General features: G+C 60.4%; 2 protein-coding genes across 4 annotated transcripts; both read left to right on the top strand.

The window, feature by feature from the left end:
* Nucleotides 1-71: 71 nt before the first annotated feature.
* LOC309577119 (uncharacterized protein) lies at nt 72-4182 on the top strand. The gene is made up of 5 exons (XM_082288893.1): nt 72-248; nt 323-708; nt 1331-1491; nt 1895-2027; nt 3499-4182. Exons 1-5 carry the CDS (start codon nt 95-97, stop codon nt 3703-3705), a joined length of 1041 nt encoding a protein of 346 aa, XP_082145019.1. The 5' UTR covers nt 72-94; the 3' UTR covers nt 3706-4182.
* Nucleotides 4183-4690: 508 nt separating this feature from the next.
* On the top strand, nt 4691-8772 carry KLHDC8B (kelch domain containing 8B). 3 transcript variants are annotated; one of them, XM_082288704.1, is made up of 6 exons: nt 4691-4736; nt 5420-5884; nt 6443-6607; nt 6809-7033; nt 7285-7386; nt 8186-8772. In XM_082288704.1, the coding sequence occupies exons 2-6, from the start codon at nt 5512-5514 to the stop codon at nt 8380-8382; spliced, it is 1062 nt and encodes a 353-aa protein (XP_082144830.1). In that variant the 5' UTR covers nt 4691-4736; nt 5420-5511; the 3' UTR covers nt 8383-8772. The 3 variants fall into 3 exon arrangements, with proteins under 3 accessions (XP_082144830.1, XP_082144828.1, XP_082144829.1); XM_082288702.1 differs by having other exon boundaries at nt 7285-7398; XM_082288703.1 differs by lacking the exon at nt 4691-4736 and adding an exon at nt 5005-5072 and having other exon boundaries at nt 7285-7398.
* Nucleotides 8773-11685: the final 2913 nt, after the last annotated feature.

Below are 11685 nucleotides of genomic sequence, written 5' to 3'. Positions count from 1 at the left end.
GTCCCCGGGCCGGCAGGGGGCGCCGCCGGCGGAAGCGGCGCGGGCGGAAGAGGCGCCGTCACCAGGTAACGGGGTCGGTGTCGGTGTCGGGGCGATGAGCGGCGGGGCCGGGCGGCGACGGCGCCTGGTTCTGCACGTGGACCTCAACAACACGGTGGTGGTGGCCGACACGGTGACGGGGCAAGCCCCGCGGGCGGCGCTCAACACCTTTCTCAGCACCGTCACCTGGGGCCGCGCCGGGGCCGCCGGTGAGCGCCGGGGCCGGGGGCACGGGGGACCCGGTGTGACGGTGGCGGGGGCTGAGCACGTTCCTCTCTTCCAGGCGAGTGGGAGTGGGTGAGCGACCGCCCGTCCCTGCGCCCCCCGTGCCCCGGCGCCCTCAGCTACTACAGCCGCCACGGCCGGGACCCCGCCTTCACCGAGGCTGGCCCGGGCCGGCGCTTCCGCGACCTCCACGCCCGCCACCTGCGACTGCTGGAGTGGCCAGGCCGGCCGCAGGACGTCTTGTCGGTGCCAGGGGAGCCCGGCAAACGCTACCACCTGATCCTGCCCGCCTTCTTCCGCCTCCTGGACACGCTGCACCGGGATGGCAGGGCCTTCGCCGTTGTCTTCAGGACCTTCGGCACCGACCTGCCCCGCGCCCTGCAGGCCGTCAGCAGCGCTCTGGACGGGCAGCACCCCCAGTTCCCCGCCCTGCGGGACGTGTCGGTGAGTGGCGCCCTGAGGGTCCGTCGTGATGGGGAAGGGCAGCCGGGTGGTTCCACGGAGCCCCCCTCCGTCAGACTCTTCTCCAGCTGCTTGGCCAAACTGCTTTTAAAAGCACCGGGTTCTCTGGATGAAGCTGTTAGCTGTGGGGGAGCATATGTGTGCAGATCCTATGTGGAATGGTCTCCTCTTGGGATATCCTGGGTTGGGCAGAGCATGCCTTCTCCCGAGGCTGCAGCAGAGCAGGCCTTCCTGGCCCAGAGGGGATCGCAGCTGCACTCTCCTGCCACTGGCAGCACACTGGGCAGGAGTGCTGGGAATGAGCTTTAGAAGATGCTTCAGTTATTTCTTGGAGTGTTTTCGTGTAGCAAAGATTGAAATGGGGTCAATGTGCAGCTAGGAGGTTGTTCCTTTCCATCCCTGGGGAGGTCCTTCCTTCCCATCCCTGGGAAGGGGATGATTTTTGGTTGGATGCATTCCATGCCTCCTCCTGCCATCTCCCCAGCACTATCCTTCCGCACTGTGGTGGTGGGGAGTCTCCACCCTGCTGCTCGGTGTCTCTGCCAGTGCATGAAACCTGTCTGCTTTGGAAACCTGTCCTTCCCCATTTTCTGTGGTCCTGCAGCTCCCTGTGGACCTCACCCCTGGCCAGATACGCTGCAGCAAGCGAGAGGTGGTGCTAACACGGGGAGCAGAGCGTCTGGCCACCCGGGAAGACAGAAAAAAGCTTTACAGCTACTTCAGCTCCTTTGAGGGAATTGGAGGCTTCCAAGACCACTTTGATTGGTGAGAAACAGGGCATTAAGGAAGTGAATTGGGCATGATCTTCTTTCCTGTGATTCTCTTAGTTTCTGGGATAGCTCCTAGTTTTGAAGTCTTTATGTTGTTGGGGTCCTTATCACTTAGACACTCCCCATTTTGCCTGTGGGCTGCCTAACGGGACTCTCACACCGTTCCTGAGGTCCCCATTCCCTAGTGTGCATCCTGCTTTTCTCCAAAGATTCCCTGATTTGTTACCTTGATGCAAAACGCATCTTTCCCAGGAGGCCGTGGGCAGCAGGACAGGACGTTCTCTGTCCTGCTTCTCTGGCTCAGACGGTGCCCTGGGCCTGCAGTACAGTCTGCCATTACCTGGGAGCTGTCACTCTCTCCCTCCCCTGACTGTTCCTTCTCCCAATTACTGTTTCAGGTGGGCCAGAAATCAGTTCTCTTCCCAGGGTGGGAAGCCCCTGTGGATAGACCCCCACGATCCTGACGTTCACCACATCTTCATTGATGACAACATCCGGCTGGACGATGCAGATACCATTGTTCACCCCCAGGTAGGTGTTTGAAGGCCCCTCTGGCACCAGCAGCCTGCCCTAGGGGTGTCCCTGGTGAGGTCAGACATATTTTGTCCCCTTTGCATGAGGCTGTAAAGGGGGGATCAAGGCATAGCCCTGGCATCACTGCATCCTGTGCCACCAGTGTCGATGGCAGTGATGCACAGGGAGGGTGAGATCAGCCATCAGCAATGCGCAGCAGGTGGTGGCTGCCTCTGCTCCCCACCGAGTCAGCCCCATGCCTGGAGGCAGCAGCGGTGATATCCAGGCTGCCAGCCCTGTCACCCATCTGAATGAAAGGGCAGTGTTTGTGGGGAGCACGCTTGGGAAACAGAATGTTTATGCAGACAGAACTGCCTGGCCATTGGACAGCTGTCAATGCTCAAACAAGAGCTGCAGGTCCATGGGCGAGTCTCAGCCCCTGCCTGTTTCCATCCATATGGAGACAGTGCAGGGGGGAATAATGCGGCAGTCAGTGAATTGTCTGCAGTGTTTGCCAGGCAGCCCAGGAATGGCAAGGGATGGGATGCTCGTTGGATATTCCCTTCCATACAAGCTCTCTCAGCGTATGGATTTGTAGCTGGTGGCAGGAATTGTCATTGCTTGGACAGACCTGTCAGGAATAGAGTTTGGTCTGTGCCATGCCTGGTTGAGGGGAGCTACTGCAATGGCTGCTGCATGCACATCTGCAGCAGCTGGAGCATGGCTCACACAGCTCTACTTGCTGCATTTCAGCCTCAGGCTATTTGTCTGATCAAGGAGTTCCTCCTTTGGCATTGGTAGCCTGCACAGCTGGTCAGTCAGGCTGCTCTGCCAATCTCATGGCAGCCATGCATCCAGCCCTGGGTCTGCTCCCATGCTGGGTCACACAGGTAGGATCCAGTTATGGTAGCAGCAGACCACGTGGGAGTCTGGGCAGCAGTCAAGCATCTTCCCAGCAGGGCTCATCCTCACTGCTGGGACCTTGCTGTCCTGCAGCCAGGATCAGTAGGTTGAATGCCATTCTCCCCTCCTCTTGCGTCACCAGCTCTGCAGAGCTGTCCCCATGTCAGTGGTGGTGACAGAGCAGCACTGGGAGTGAAACAGATTGCCAGGTGCCTTTAAGCAGGCCATGGTGAAGATCAGAAGGTGAAGTCCCTGTTCCCTGCTTTGGCAGCTAAAGGAAGAGCTGTTGGCAGAGGTTTGCCTGTAGTCAGCTGCTCCACAGAGCCATTTTCTTCCAGCTACATGGTGTGTCCTTTCTCCTTAAGGGAGCACCAGGCCCATGTGTGGCATGCTGGTTCCAAGTCAAAGGCACTTTCTGGGAGAGGGGGAAATCTCAAGAAACTTCACCTTCTGCTGCTGGAGTGGAGATAGGATCACCCTGCCCTCTGCTCCCAACACACAGCCAGCATGGAGGTGCCTGGCTCAGAGGAGGGCAGAGCGCACCACGGGGTGTGTGCGTTGCTGCCAAGCTCTGCTCTCCCTGCAGGTGTTCTCAGAGCAGGGCAGCAGCAGTCCCAGGAGTGTGCCCACCTCGGAGCTGTACAACATTTGCCTGGTACAAACCAATCTGCTGGAGGCCATCGCCAATGAGGACTATTTCCTGCACTGTGTGAGGACGTGTGAGGAGAACTACGACCGCTACCTGGCCTGCATGGAGAAGGACACCCCAAGCCAGCAGTGGGATGGACAGTGATACCACCTCATGGGGCTGAGTGGCTCCAGACTGGAACACCTCTCGCTTCCTGCTGCATGCAGGCAAAGTCCCAGGCAGGCTCCTGCTTCAAGCTGTTACCTCTCCAATGTGCAATGTGGGCGTTGAATCCTATCAGGAGCCTCCATGAGCAAACACAAGCATCCTGGGAGCTTGTGTGATGGGATTCTTGGAGGAAATGGTTTTCCATTCCTTGGCAGCGTTGCCCATGGTGCCCACCTCTATGTGAGGGCTGGGGCTCACCGTCCCCCTGCAGTCACCAGGCAGGTCCCTTCCACCATACTGTGATGCAGGCAGCCTCGCAGTGTTCACACCTCCCTTCCCGCTCCTTCAGTGATGGCTGGTGCAGAGCAGGTGCCAGGATGAGTGCAGTGTTATCAGCAGCATTCCCAGGTGCCATTTGTGGTGTGGTGTTCTTGGAGGATGCCTTGTCACTTATGTCTGTTTTTAAAGCAAATCTTTTTAGCTCATTTCTGTGTGAGTTTCCTGCCTGCCCTTGGCTCTGCCTGTGCTGGTGGGTGGGAAGCGCCTTTCCCAGCGTGTTCATTTGCCTGGCTCAGCCAAGTGGGGACAAAAGTGTTGGTGGAGGGTTTGAGACCCATGTGCACCTTTCCTGACGCTGCTGAGAGACCCCAGCAAGGTCGTGCTCAGAGTAGGGCTGAGCTCATGTTCTGTCCCTGCAGTGGTGACAGGACAGGGGTTCTCTCCAGGGTAGGACGGTGGGTTCTCAACTCCTTGAGCCCGGCCTTGTGTGACTCTGGCACCAGCAGCGTGCAGCAAGGGAGCGAAGAGCCAGGGTCTGTTCAGCCCCTCTTCCTGTGGTGGCTCCTTCCCGGCGTGGTGAATGCGGCGAGGGCACGGCGGGCCGGTGGCACCGGGAGGGCCGGGCGGAGGGGAGCGGGGCAGGGCGGGGGGGGCCGGGGCGGACGCGGCGCCGCCCCCACCGGCAGCGGGCGGGCCCGGGGCGGGCGGCGGCGCGGAGCGGCGGGGAGAGCGGCGGAACGGGCGGAGAGGTGAGCGCGGTCCCGGTCCCGGTCCCTGGCCCTATCCCGCTCCCGGTCCCGGTCCCTGGCCCTGTCCTGCTCCCTGCGGCGGGGCGGGGCGGAGCGGAGCGGGCAGTCCGGGCACGGCGGAGCGGCCGTCCGGGGTTGCGGGCGGGAGTCCGGGGAGCGCCAGGCTTGCGGGCGTTGCAGCGGGAGCCCGGGGAACGCCGGTGGCTGCGGGCTGTGGGCGGGAGCCCTGTGGGTGCGGGCTGCGGGCGGGAGTGCGGGCAGCGCCAGGAGTGAGGACGGTGCGCCGAGAGCAGGAACCTGGCGGGATCCGGATTGTGAACGGGAAGCCTCTGGCGGGTACGGACCCGGGGGATGCGCGTCGAGAGCCCCGGGCGCGCGAGAGTCCCAGTGAGTGCGGGCTGTGTACCAGCAGCACTGGGCAGTGGGAGCCCGGGGTGCGGGAACCTCGGGAAACAGGAGCTCCGGCAGGTGCGGACAGAGAGCCCCAAAGAGTGGGAGCCCGGAGGGGGCGGACAGGGAGCCGTGGGGCGCAATCGGGAGCCCGGAGGGGGTGGGCAGGCAGCCCCGGGGTGCAGTGCGGAGCCCCGCAGAGCAGGAGCTGTCGCACCGCCGAGGGGAGCTGGCTAGCTGGGGCTGGGGGAGCGGTGGGTGCATGGGCGCTGACTCGGATGCTCTCCCCGCAGGAGGCCGTGGGCCGGACCAGTGCCGAGCCGGGCCGGATGGGCGGCACGGCGGGGCCAGAGCCCGGGGACCCCCGGGGCGGCTGAGCTGGCCCATGGCGGCGGGCGCGGGCGCCTTCGCGTGGGCCACTTTCCCCGCCATGCCCACGCGGCGCGTGTACTGCAGCGCCGCGCACCGCGACGGGCAGCTCTTCGTGCTGGGCGGCTGCGGGGGCGGCGGGCGAGCCCTGGGAACTGCCGAGGTGCTCGACCTGCCAGCCCAGCGCTGGACCACGCTCCCACCACTGCCCACGCCGCGGGCTGGCGCAGCCGCCCTCGCCCTGGGCAAGCAGATCTTGGTGGTGGGCGGCGTGGATGCGGCGCAGAGTCCCCTCGCCTCCCTTGAGGTCTACCACGTGGATGAGGGCAAGTGGGAGAAGAAGGCGGCACTGGCTCAGCCCTCCATGGGCATCTCAGCTGTGCAGAGAGGTGAGGGATAGAACGTGTTGTGACTCCTGCTCAAAGTTTGCTGGGCATCCTTGGAGTCTTGGCACAAAGCAGCATGCCAGGAGCCAGGGTTGGTCCCTGTACGTGGTGCCCATGTCTGCTCCCTGGACGGGGATGCTCTGGCATGGACCAGGCTGCAGCGTGGTGGGCAGGGCAGAGGAGATGTCAGGACAGTGGTGGGAGCAGGCAGGGGTGCCGGCCGGCTGCCCTGGAAGCAAGAGCAGGATTTGGCAGTATGGCTGTGTTGCCATGGTGTCTCCAGGGAGATGGTACTACCGAGAATAATTAGAGAGAATGGCCTTGTGCTCTTCTCTGTGCCTGATGGATGGGGTGGAGAGGGGGGCCAGAGGGTGCCAGTGAGGTCAGGGCGTTGCCAGGCTCAGGCCTGGCTGGACTCACTGTCCCCTAGCTGCCCTGGAGCAGTGTCTGGCTGTGGGGCTCAGTAGTGCCCATGCTGCCTGCCCTGGAGGGCATGGGAGGACTCCCAGCCCTTTGGCGCTGCCAACAGATCCCCCTGCCTCACTGCTGCCTCTTTTCTAGATGGGGCTGTCTACGCGCTGGGGGGAATGGGTGCAGACACCTCTCCGCAGGCACTGGTCCGTGTCTATGAGCCAGCAAAGGACCACTGGCAGCCCCTGCCCTCCATGCCCACCCCGTGTTACGGAGCCTCTGCCTTCCTGCAGGGCAACAAGATCTTCGTCCTGGGTAGGTGCTGCTGGGGCAAACCAAGCATCCCCTGTGCCTCTGTCCTCTCCTTCTGCTGTTCACAGGCCAGAGAATGACCTGGTGCACCCCAGGGTGGCTCCATGCTCCCCAGTGCTGCAGCCAGCGGGCCTCATCCTGCTTGCTGAGCACACCAACAGTGCCAGCTCAGGGCACTGGCAGCCACATCTCCTCTGTGCACAGGGGGTCGGCAAGGCAAGCTGCCCGTCACCGCCTTCGAGGCCTTTGACCTGGAGACAAGGAGCTGGACGCGCTACCCCAGTGTGCCCAGCCGCCGCGCCTTCGCCGCCTGTGCCATGGTTGATGGGGTTGTCTTCAGCCTGGGCGGGCTGCAGCAGCCAGGGCCCCACAACTTCTATTCCCGTCCCCACTTCGTCAACACCGTGGAGATGTTTGATCCTGCGCAGGGTGAGCTCCATATCCCTGGAGGGTGAGGTGGGACCCTCATCCTGTGGGTCCAGGATGACTCTGTGAGTTGGTGAGGGGTGTCTGTGCCTGAGGGACATGATCATCTGTGCTCTGAACATTAACCCCTTGCATCCATGGTGAATCCTGCCCTGTGCTCCCTGGTCCCAGGGAGTGATTAACCTGGGGGTGTCCTGGCCTTGGTGTGTAGAGAGGAGCCCCAGTGGGCAAGGCTCACTCCCTCTCATACCCAGGTGTGTGGAGAAAGCCAAGCCGCACCATCCGTATGAAGGAGAAGAGAGCCGACTTCGTGGCTGGATGCCTGGGAGGAAGAGTGGTGGCCGTGGGTGGCCTCGGTAATGCTGGGGGTAGGCGCGTGGCCATGTTCCCATCCCCGTTCTTTGTGGCACATAAGTGATCTGCATGGCAGTAGGGAGGTTGGCTGTGCAAAGCCAGGGGGTTACTGCAACACTGTCTGCAGCAACATCTCTATGTGCCCTCACAAGTGCTGGGGGGACCCTACTGCCCTGTCCCACTGGCTGTCCCATTGTGCCCCTTGCCCCTTTCACCCCCCAACCAGGCTTTTCCCAGCTCATGTGCAGCATGCTGGGCTCACACAGCCCATGGTGGCTCAGCTCCACTGTGCAGGGCTGCAGTGCTGCATCCCTCTCCCGAGAGAGCTGGGGAAAGGTTAGCGCTGTCACTCAGCAGAGGGAATACAGCAGGAAGGGCTGCCTGGGAATCCTGGTGCCAGCCACAGAACCCCCAGCCCTGCAGTGAGGGTTGCCAGACCCCCAAGATCACTGGGGGAATGGGGAATGGTGCTGGCTGCATCCCTGCAGTGTGGCATTGCTCCTGAGTCCTGCTGCAGCTGGAGGTGCCCTCTGCTATCCCTGCAGCATGCTGGCATGGGGAGGGGGGAGGGTGAGGAGTGGTTGGGGAGGTAGATCCAGCAGTGTGGCACTAGTGCCAGCATCCATCCCTGTGGGGACTCTGCTAATCCTCTTGTGTCCCCACTAATTGCCTCTGGGATCTCAGAGCCCATGCAGCCCAGGGCTCCTGTTGAGGCATCAAAGAGATGTGGAGGGGGAAAGGCAGAGCCTGGGGCGGGGGGAGGGATCTGCACGGGGGCTGATGTCATTCTGTCTTCCACAGGGAACCAGTCCTGCCCACTGGACTCAGTGGAAGGGTTCAGCCTCTCGCTGAAAAAGTGGGAGCCACTGCCCCCCATGCCCACTGGCCGCTGCTCCTGCTCCAGCTGCCCGGCACCCAGCCTGCTCTTCGTCATCGGCGGTGTGGCCCAGGGTCCCAGTGGCGCTGTCGAGGCTCTGTGCCTGCGTGATGTGCCCTGAGTGGGACCCCGGGGACCAGCCCTGGTCAAGCACCAAGTGCCTGAAGACGGGGACAGGGTGTGTGAGCACCCATGTGTTCACCCAGGGTGACCTGGCTCCAGGAAGCCTCTGTCCCATGATGCCAGGCACCAGAGCAGCTGCAGTTTTGGGAACTCTTCCCAGCTCCTGCAGGCTGTGGCAATGAAGCCCAGGGCAAATTCCTGCCTGGTGGGATGGCCATCGCCAGCAGTGTGGAGGGAGCAGCGGTGGCAGGACTGTCGCTGGCCTCACTGCCCTGTCTGGCCCCATCTGTGCCACGGCGTGTCCGTGCCATGTGTGTAGCAGTGAGTGCTGTGTCGTCGTAGACCCAGTCAATGTCTCATGTAGCACAGAGGTGCCCTGTAGCTCAGTGCCTGGGAGGTGACGTAGCATCTCAAATAAATGAAACACGTGGAATTTTATCCCACTGGAGTCGTGTTGTCTCTGGTTATCCTACTCCAGGGCAGACACATGCCGCAGCCTGTGAGGAAAATCCCTCCCAAGGCAGAGTTCAGTGACTCCATACTGTGGAGCAGGGGTAACTCTTGTTCTCCCACCTCCAGAGTGAGTGGAGCAATGTGATGCAGAGATCCAGCCCCTGTTTGGAGAGGATGAGCTGAGCAGGGGTTGTCTTGCCTTGGCACAGCCTTGTTCCTGCTTGATCTCCGGTGGGTGAAGAGGCTGTGGGGGGTGAAGGCAGCAGAGGGAGAGGGGCTTTTGTGGAGGAAGCAAGGGTGTGAGAGAGGCAGAGAATGGTGAGGGCTGCCAGGGTGTTGCGAAGAAATAAGAGATGTCTAATGTCAGGGTTCCTGGGCCCTATCCAGCACCACAGCCCCATCTCAAAGAATGGACCGTGGCTGGTGTGTGGGAGAACTGGGTCCAACTGTGTCCAGCTTCTGTAGGCAGGAGCACTGCAATCCTGCTTACTAATAACCAGGAAGGGAATGTAAGTTCCATACTGGTGGTGTCTGTGGGTGATATTTAGGGGTGCACTGTGAGATCAAGGGGGGGTGACACTTGAATTACCCAGTGCTATGGGCTCACCTGAGCCTTGCTGCTCTTGGCTCCACACCCAAAGCAGAGAGCAGGTGAGGGATTTGATCTTCCATTGGTACATTAGAAAGATTTCACAAGTCCAAGTAAATATCAAGTACAGATGTCTGACCTTTTGGAGAAGACAGCCAGTGTGAGCCTCGGGTGGGCTGCAAGCCTGTAGAGACAGGAAACTGAATCCCAACAGAGTGTGGTAGAATCAGACACACTGCTAGGGCAGGCTATGCCATGTCCCAGGGGCATCACAGCATGGGAAAAGTTGGAAACCATTCATAAAAGAGTATTCAGAAGACATTGTCATGTTGCTGCTCCATTGCCTCTGGTGCCTATCTGGCACAGTGACTGCAGGGTCCATCCTGATATGCTGCATGGCTGCTTGCCCATGATTTGGGAGGAGCAGCTTGGGATACCTGGGCTGGTGGTACCTCAGCTGGAAGCATCCCTGCATCTTCCTCTGGAGTTGCCATAGAAACCACCACTGTGCCAGAGCCAGCATCAACAGTGAGCCTCAAATTAGAGCCGGGAGGATGCGCTGGCAGCCAGGGAGGAGGTCAGTGGTTTGTGCTATGGTGGGGGGCTGGACAGAGGGACACCTCCTCTAAGCACAATGTGCTCCAGCCTTCTATGAGTATTTCACAGCACTCCCTGACCTGTGCTCAGCCCTGGTGGGCTTGTCCTTCTGGGGGTCCTGGACGACAGACCCCTTGCTGCCACTTTGGTACATCTCCCCACCCTGACAGCTCTTTCCAGAAGCCACCAAGGCATGTAATAATTCCACTCCTGCTAAAAGTTTAGTCATGGGGGACCCTAAATCATGGAGCTGCATTGAAAACACAGGCCTGATTAATAAGCCTTTTCCTCAGGAGCATCGCATGAATGGGATAAATCAAGACGCTGAGTCACCAGCAAATTGACATCCCTGTGTGCCAACTTCACACGCTCCCTGCTGCTGATGCGGTGCCCAAGGCTACTTTTCCAAATTCAAGGTGGTGGTGGCTGCAAGAGCCAGAGGATGCTGGAAGGGGAAGCTGCAGCGCAAGACCCCCTCACTGTTGTGGTGTTTCCAGCAGTGTCTTGGTTTGAAAGACAGGTGTCTGCCATGGAAGGCAGGAGCCTCCCTTGAAATGAAAAATGCAACCCCCTTCCCTCAAAAGTATTATAATTTGAAATTAAGGGGCTTTCAGGAAAAGATATGAGGAATAGGAATTACAGCTCTTTACTATTATATATATATATATATATATATATATATATATATGTGTGTGTGTGTGTGTGTGTGTGTGTGTGTGTGTGTGTATAACCAGTCAAACAAACAGCAGTAGCTATGTCAGTAGCAGCAAACAATCCCAAACCCAGTGCCAGCCTTCTCGGCTGTCGGGCCCTTTCCCCTCGGGTGCAGTTCCGCTCGCAGCCGGCAGGGGCGCTGGCGGCTCCCGGTGAGCAGGGCAGGTGCGATGGTTCCCCCGCGGCTGCAGGGGGCGCTCCGGAGCGAGCTCGGGGAGCACGCGGCACTGGCGGCCTGGGATCCCGGGAAGGGATGGGACAAAGGCTTCGCAAACCCCTGGGCAGCCGATCCCGGTGTCCGGCCGGACCCTCGGGAACAGCAGGCTGGAATGGCAGGGATGAGCACAAATCCCGGGTGGCAGACGAGATGTATCAAACTCCGGAGCTGCAGCGGGAACGCTGGGAGGTCTGGGCAGGCAGGGTGTGCGGGGCTACAGAGCAGCGAAGGCTCAAAGCAGTGACAGGGGCAGGGCGGCCACAGCCCGGATTCCAGCGGGGCAGGGAAAGGCAGGCTTGGGAATCCCGGGGTTTCTCCTTGAGGCACCCAAGCAGATGGCGAACAGGTCCCTCTTTTAGTAAGGTGGGGTGTTAGGGTCCCAGTGCAACAGCTGCTCCAGTGAGCAAGCTCCACTCACGGTAGAAGGAAGGCAGCTGAAAGCAGAAGCCCGCAGCGCTGACGAAATCCCTCCACAACGACGGCAGCATCCCTCCGTCCCCACGCCGAGAACACCAGCCCACCCGGGATGTACCCAACCCCCAGGTGAAAGAGGGTAGCCAGTTGGACCCCTCCCTCGTCTTTTTGTTTTTCTTAAACACCCAGTAATTTGTTGCCCTGGCAACATACATGGGAAAAATTATTTAAGAGAAAAAGAAAACAGGAGAACTCCTAAAAACCCCAACAAGCAGTAAGGCTGATGATCCCTGCCCCACAGGGGTTTGCCCCTCGTC

This window comes from Coloeus monedula, assembly GCF_965178545.1.
Source record: "Coloeus monedula genome assembly, chromosome: 11".
NCBI classification, from domain to species: Eukaryota; Metazoa; Chordata; class Aves; order Passeriformes; family Corvidae; genus Coloeus; species Coloeus monedula.
The sequence above is the reverse complement of the archived record's forward strand: the minus strand, read 5'-3'. Positions and strand labels throughout refer to the sequence as shown.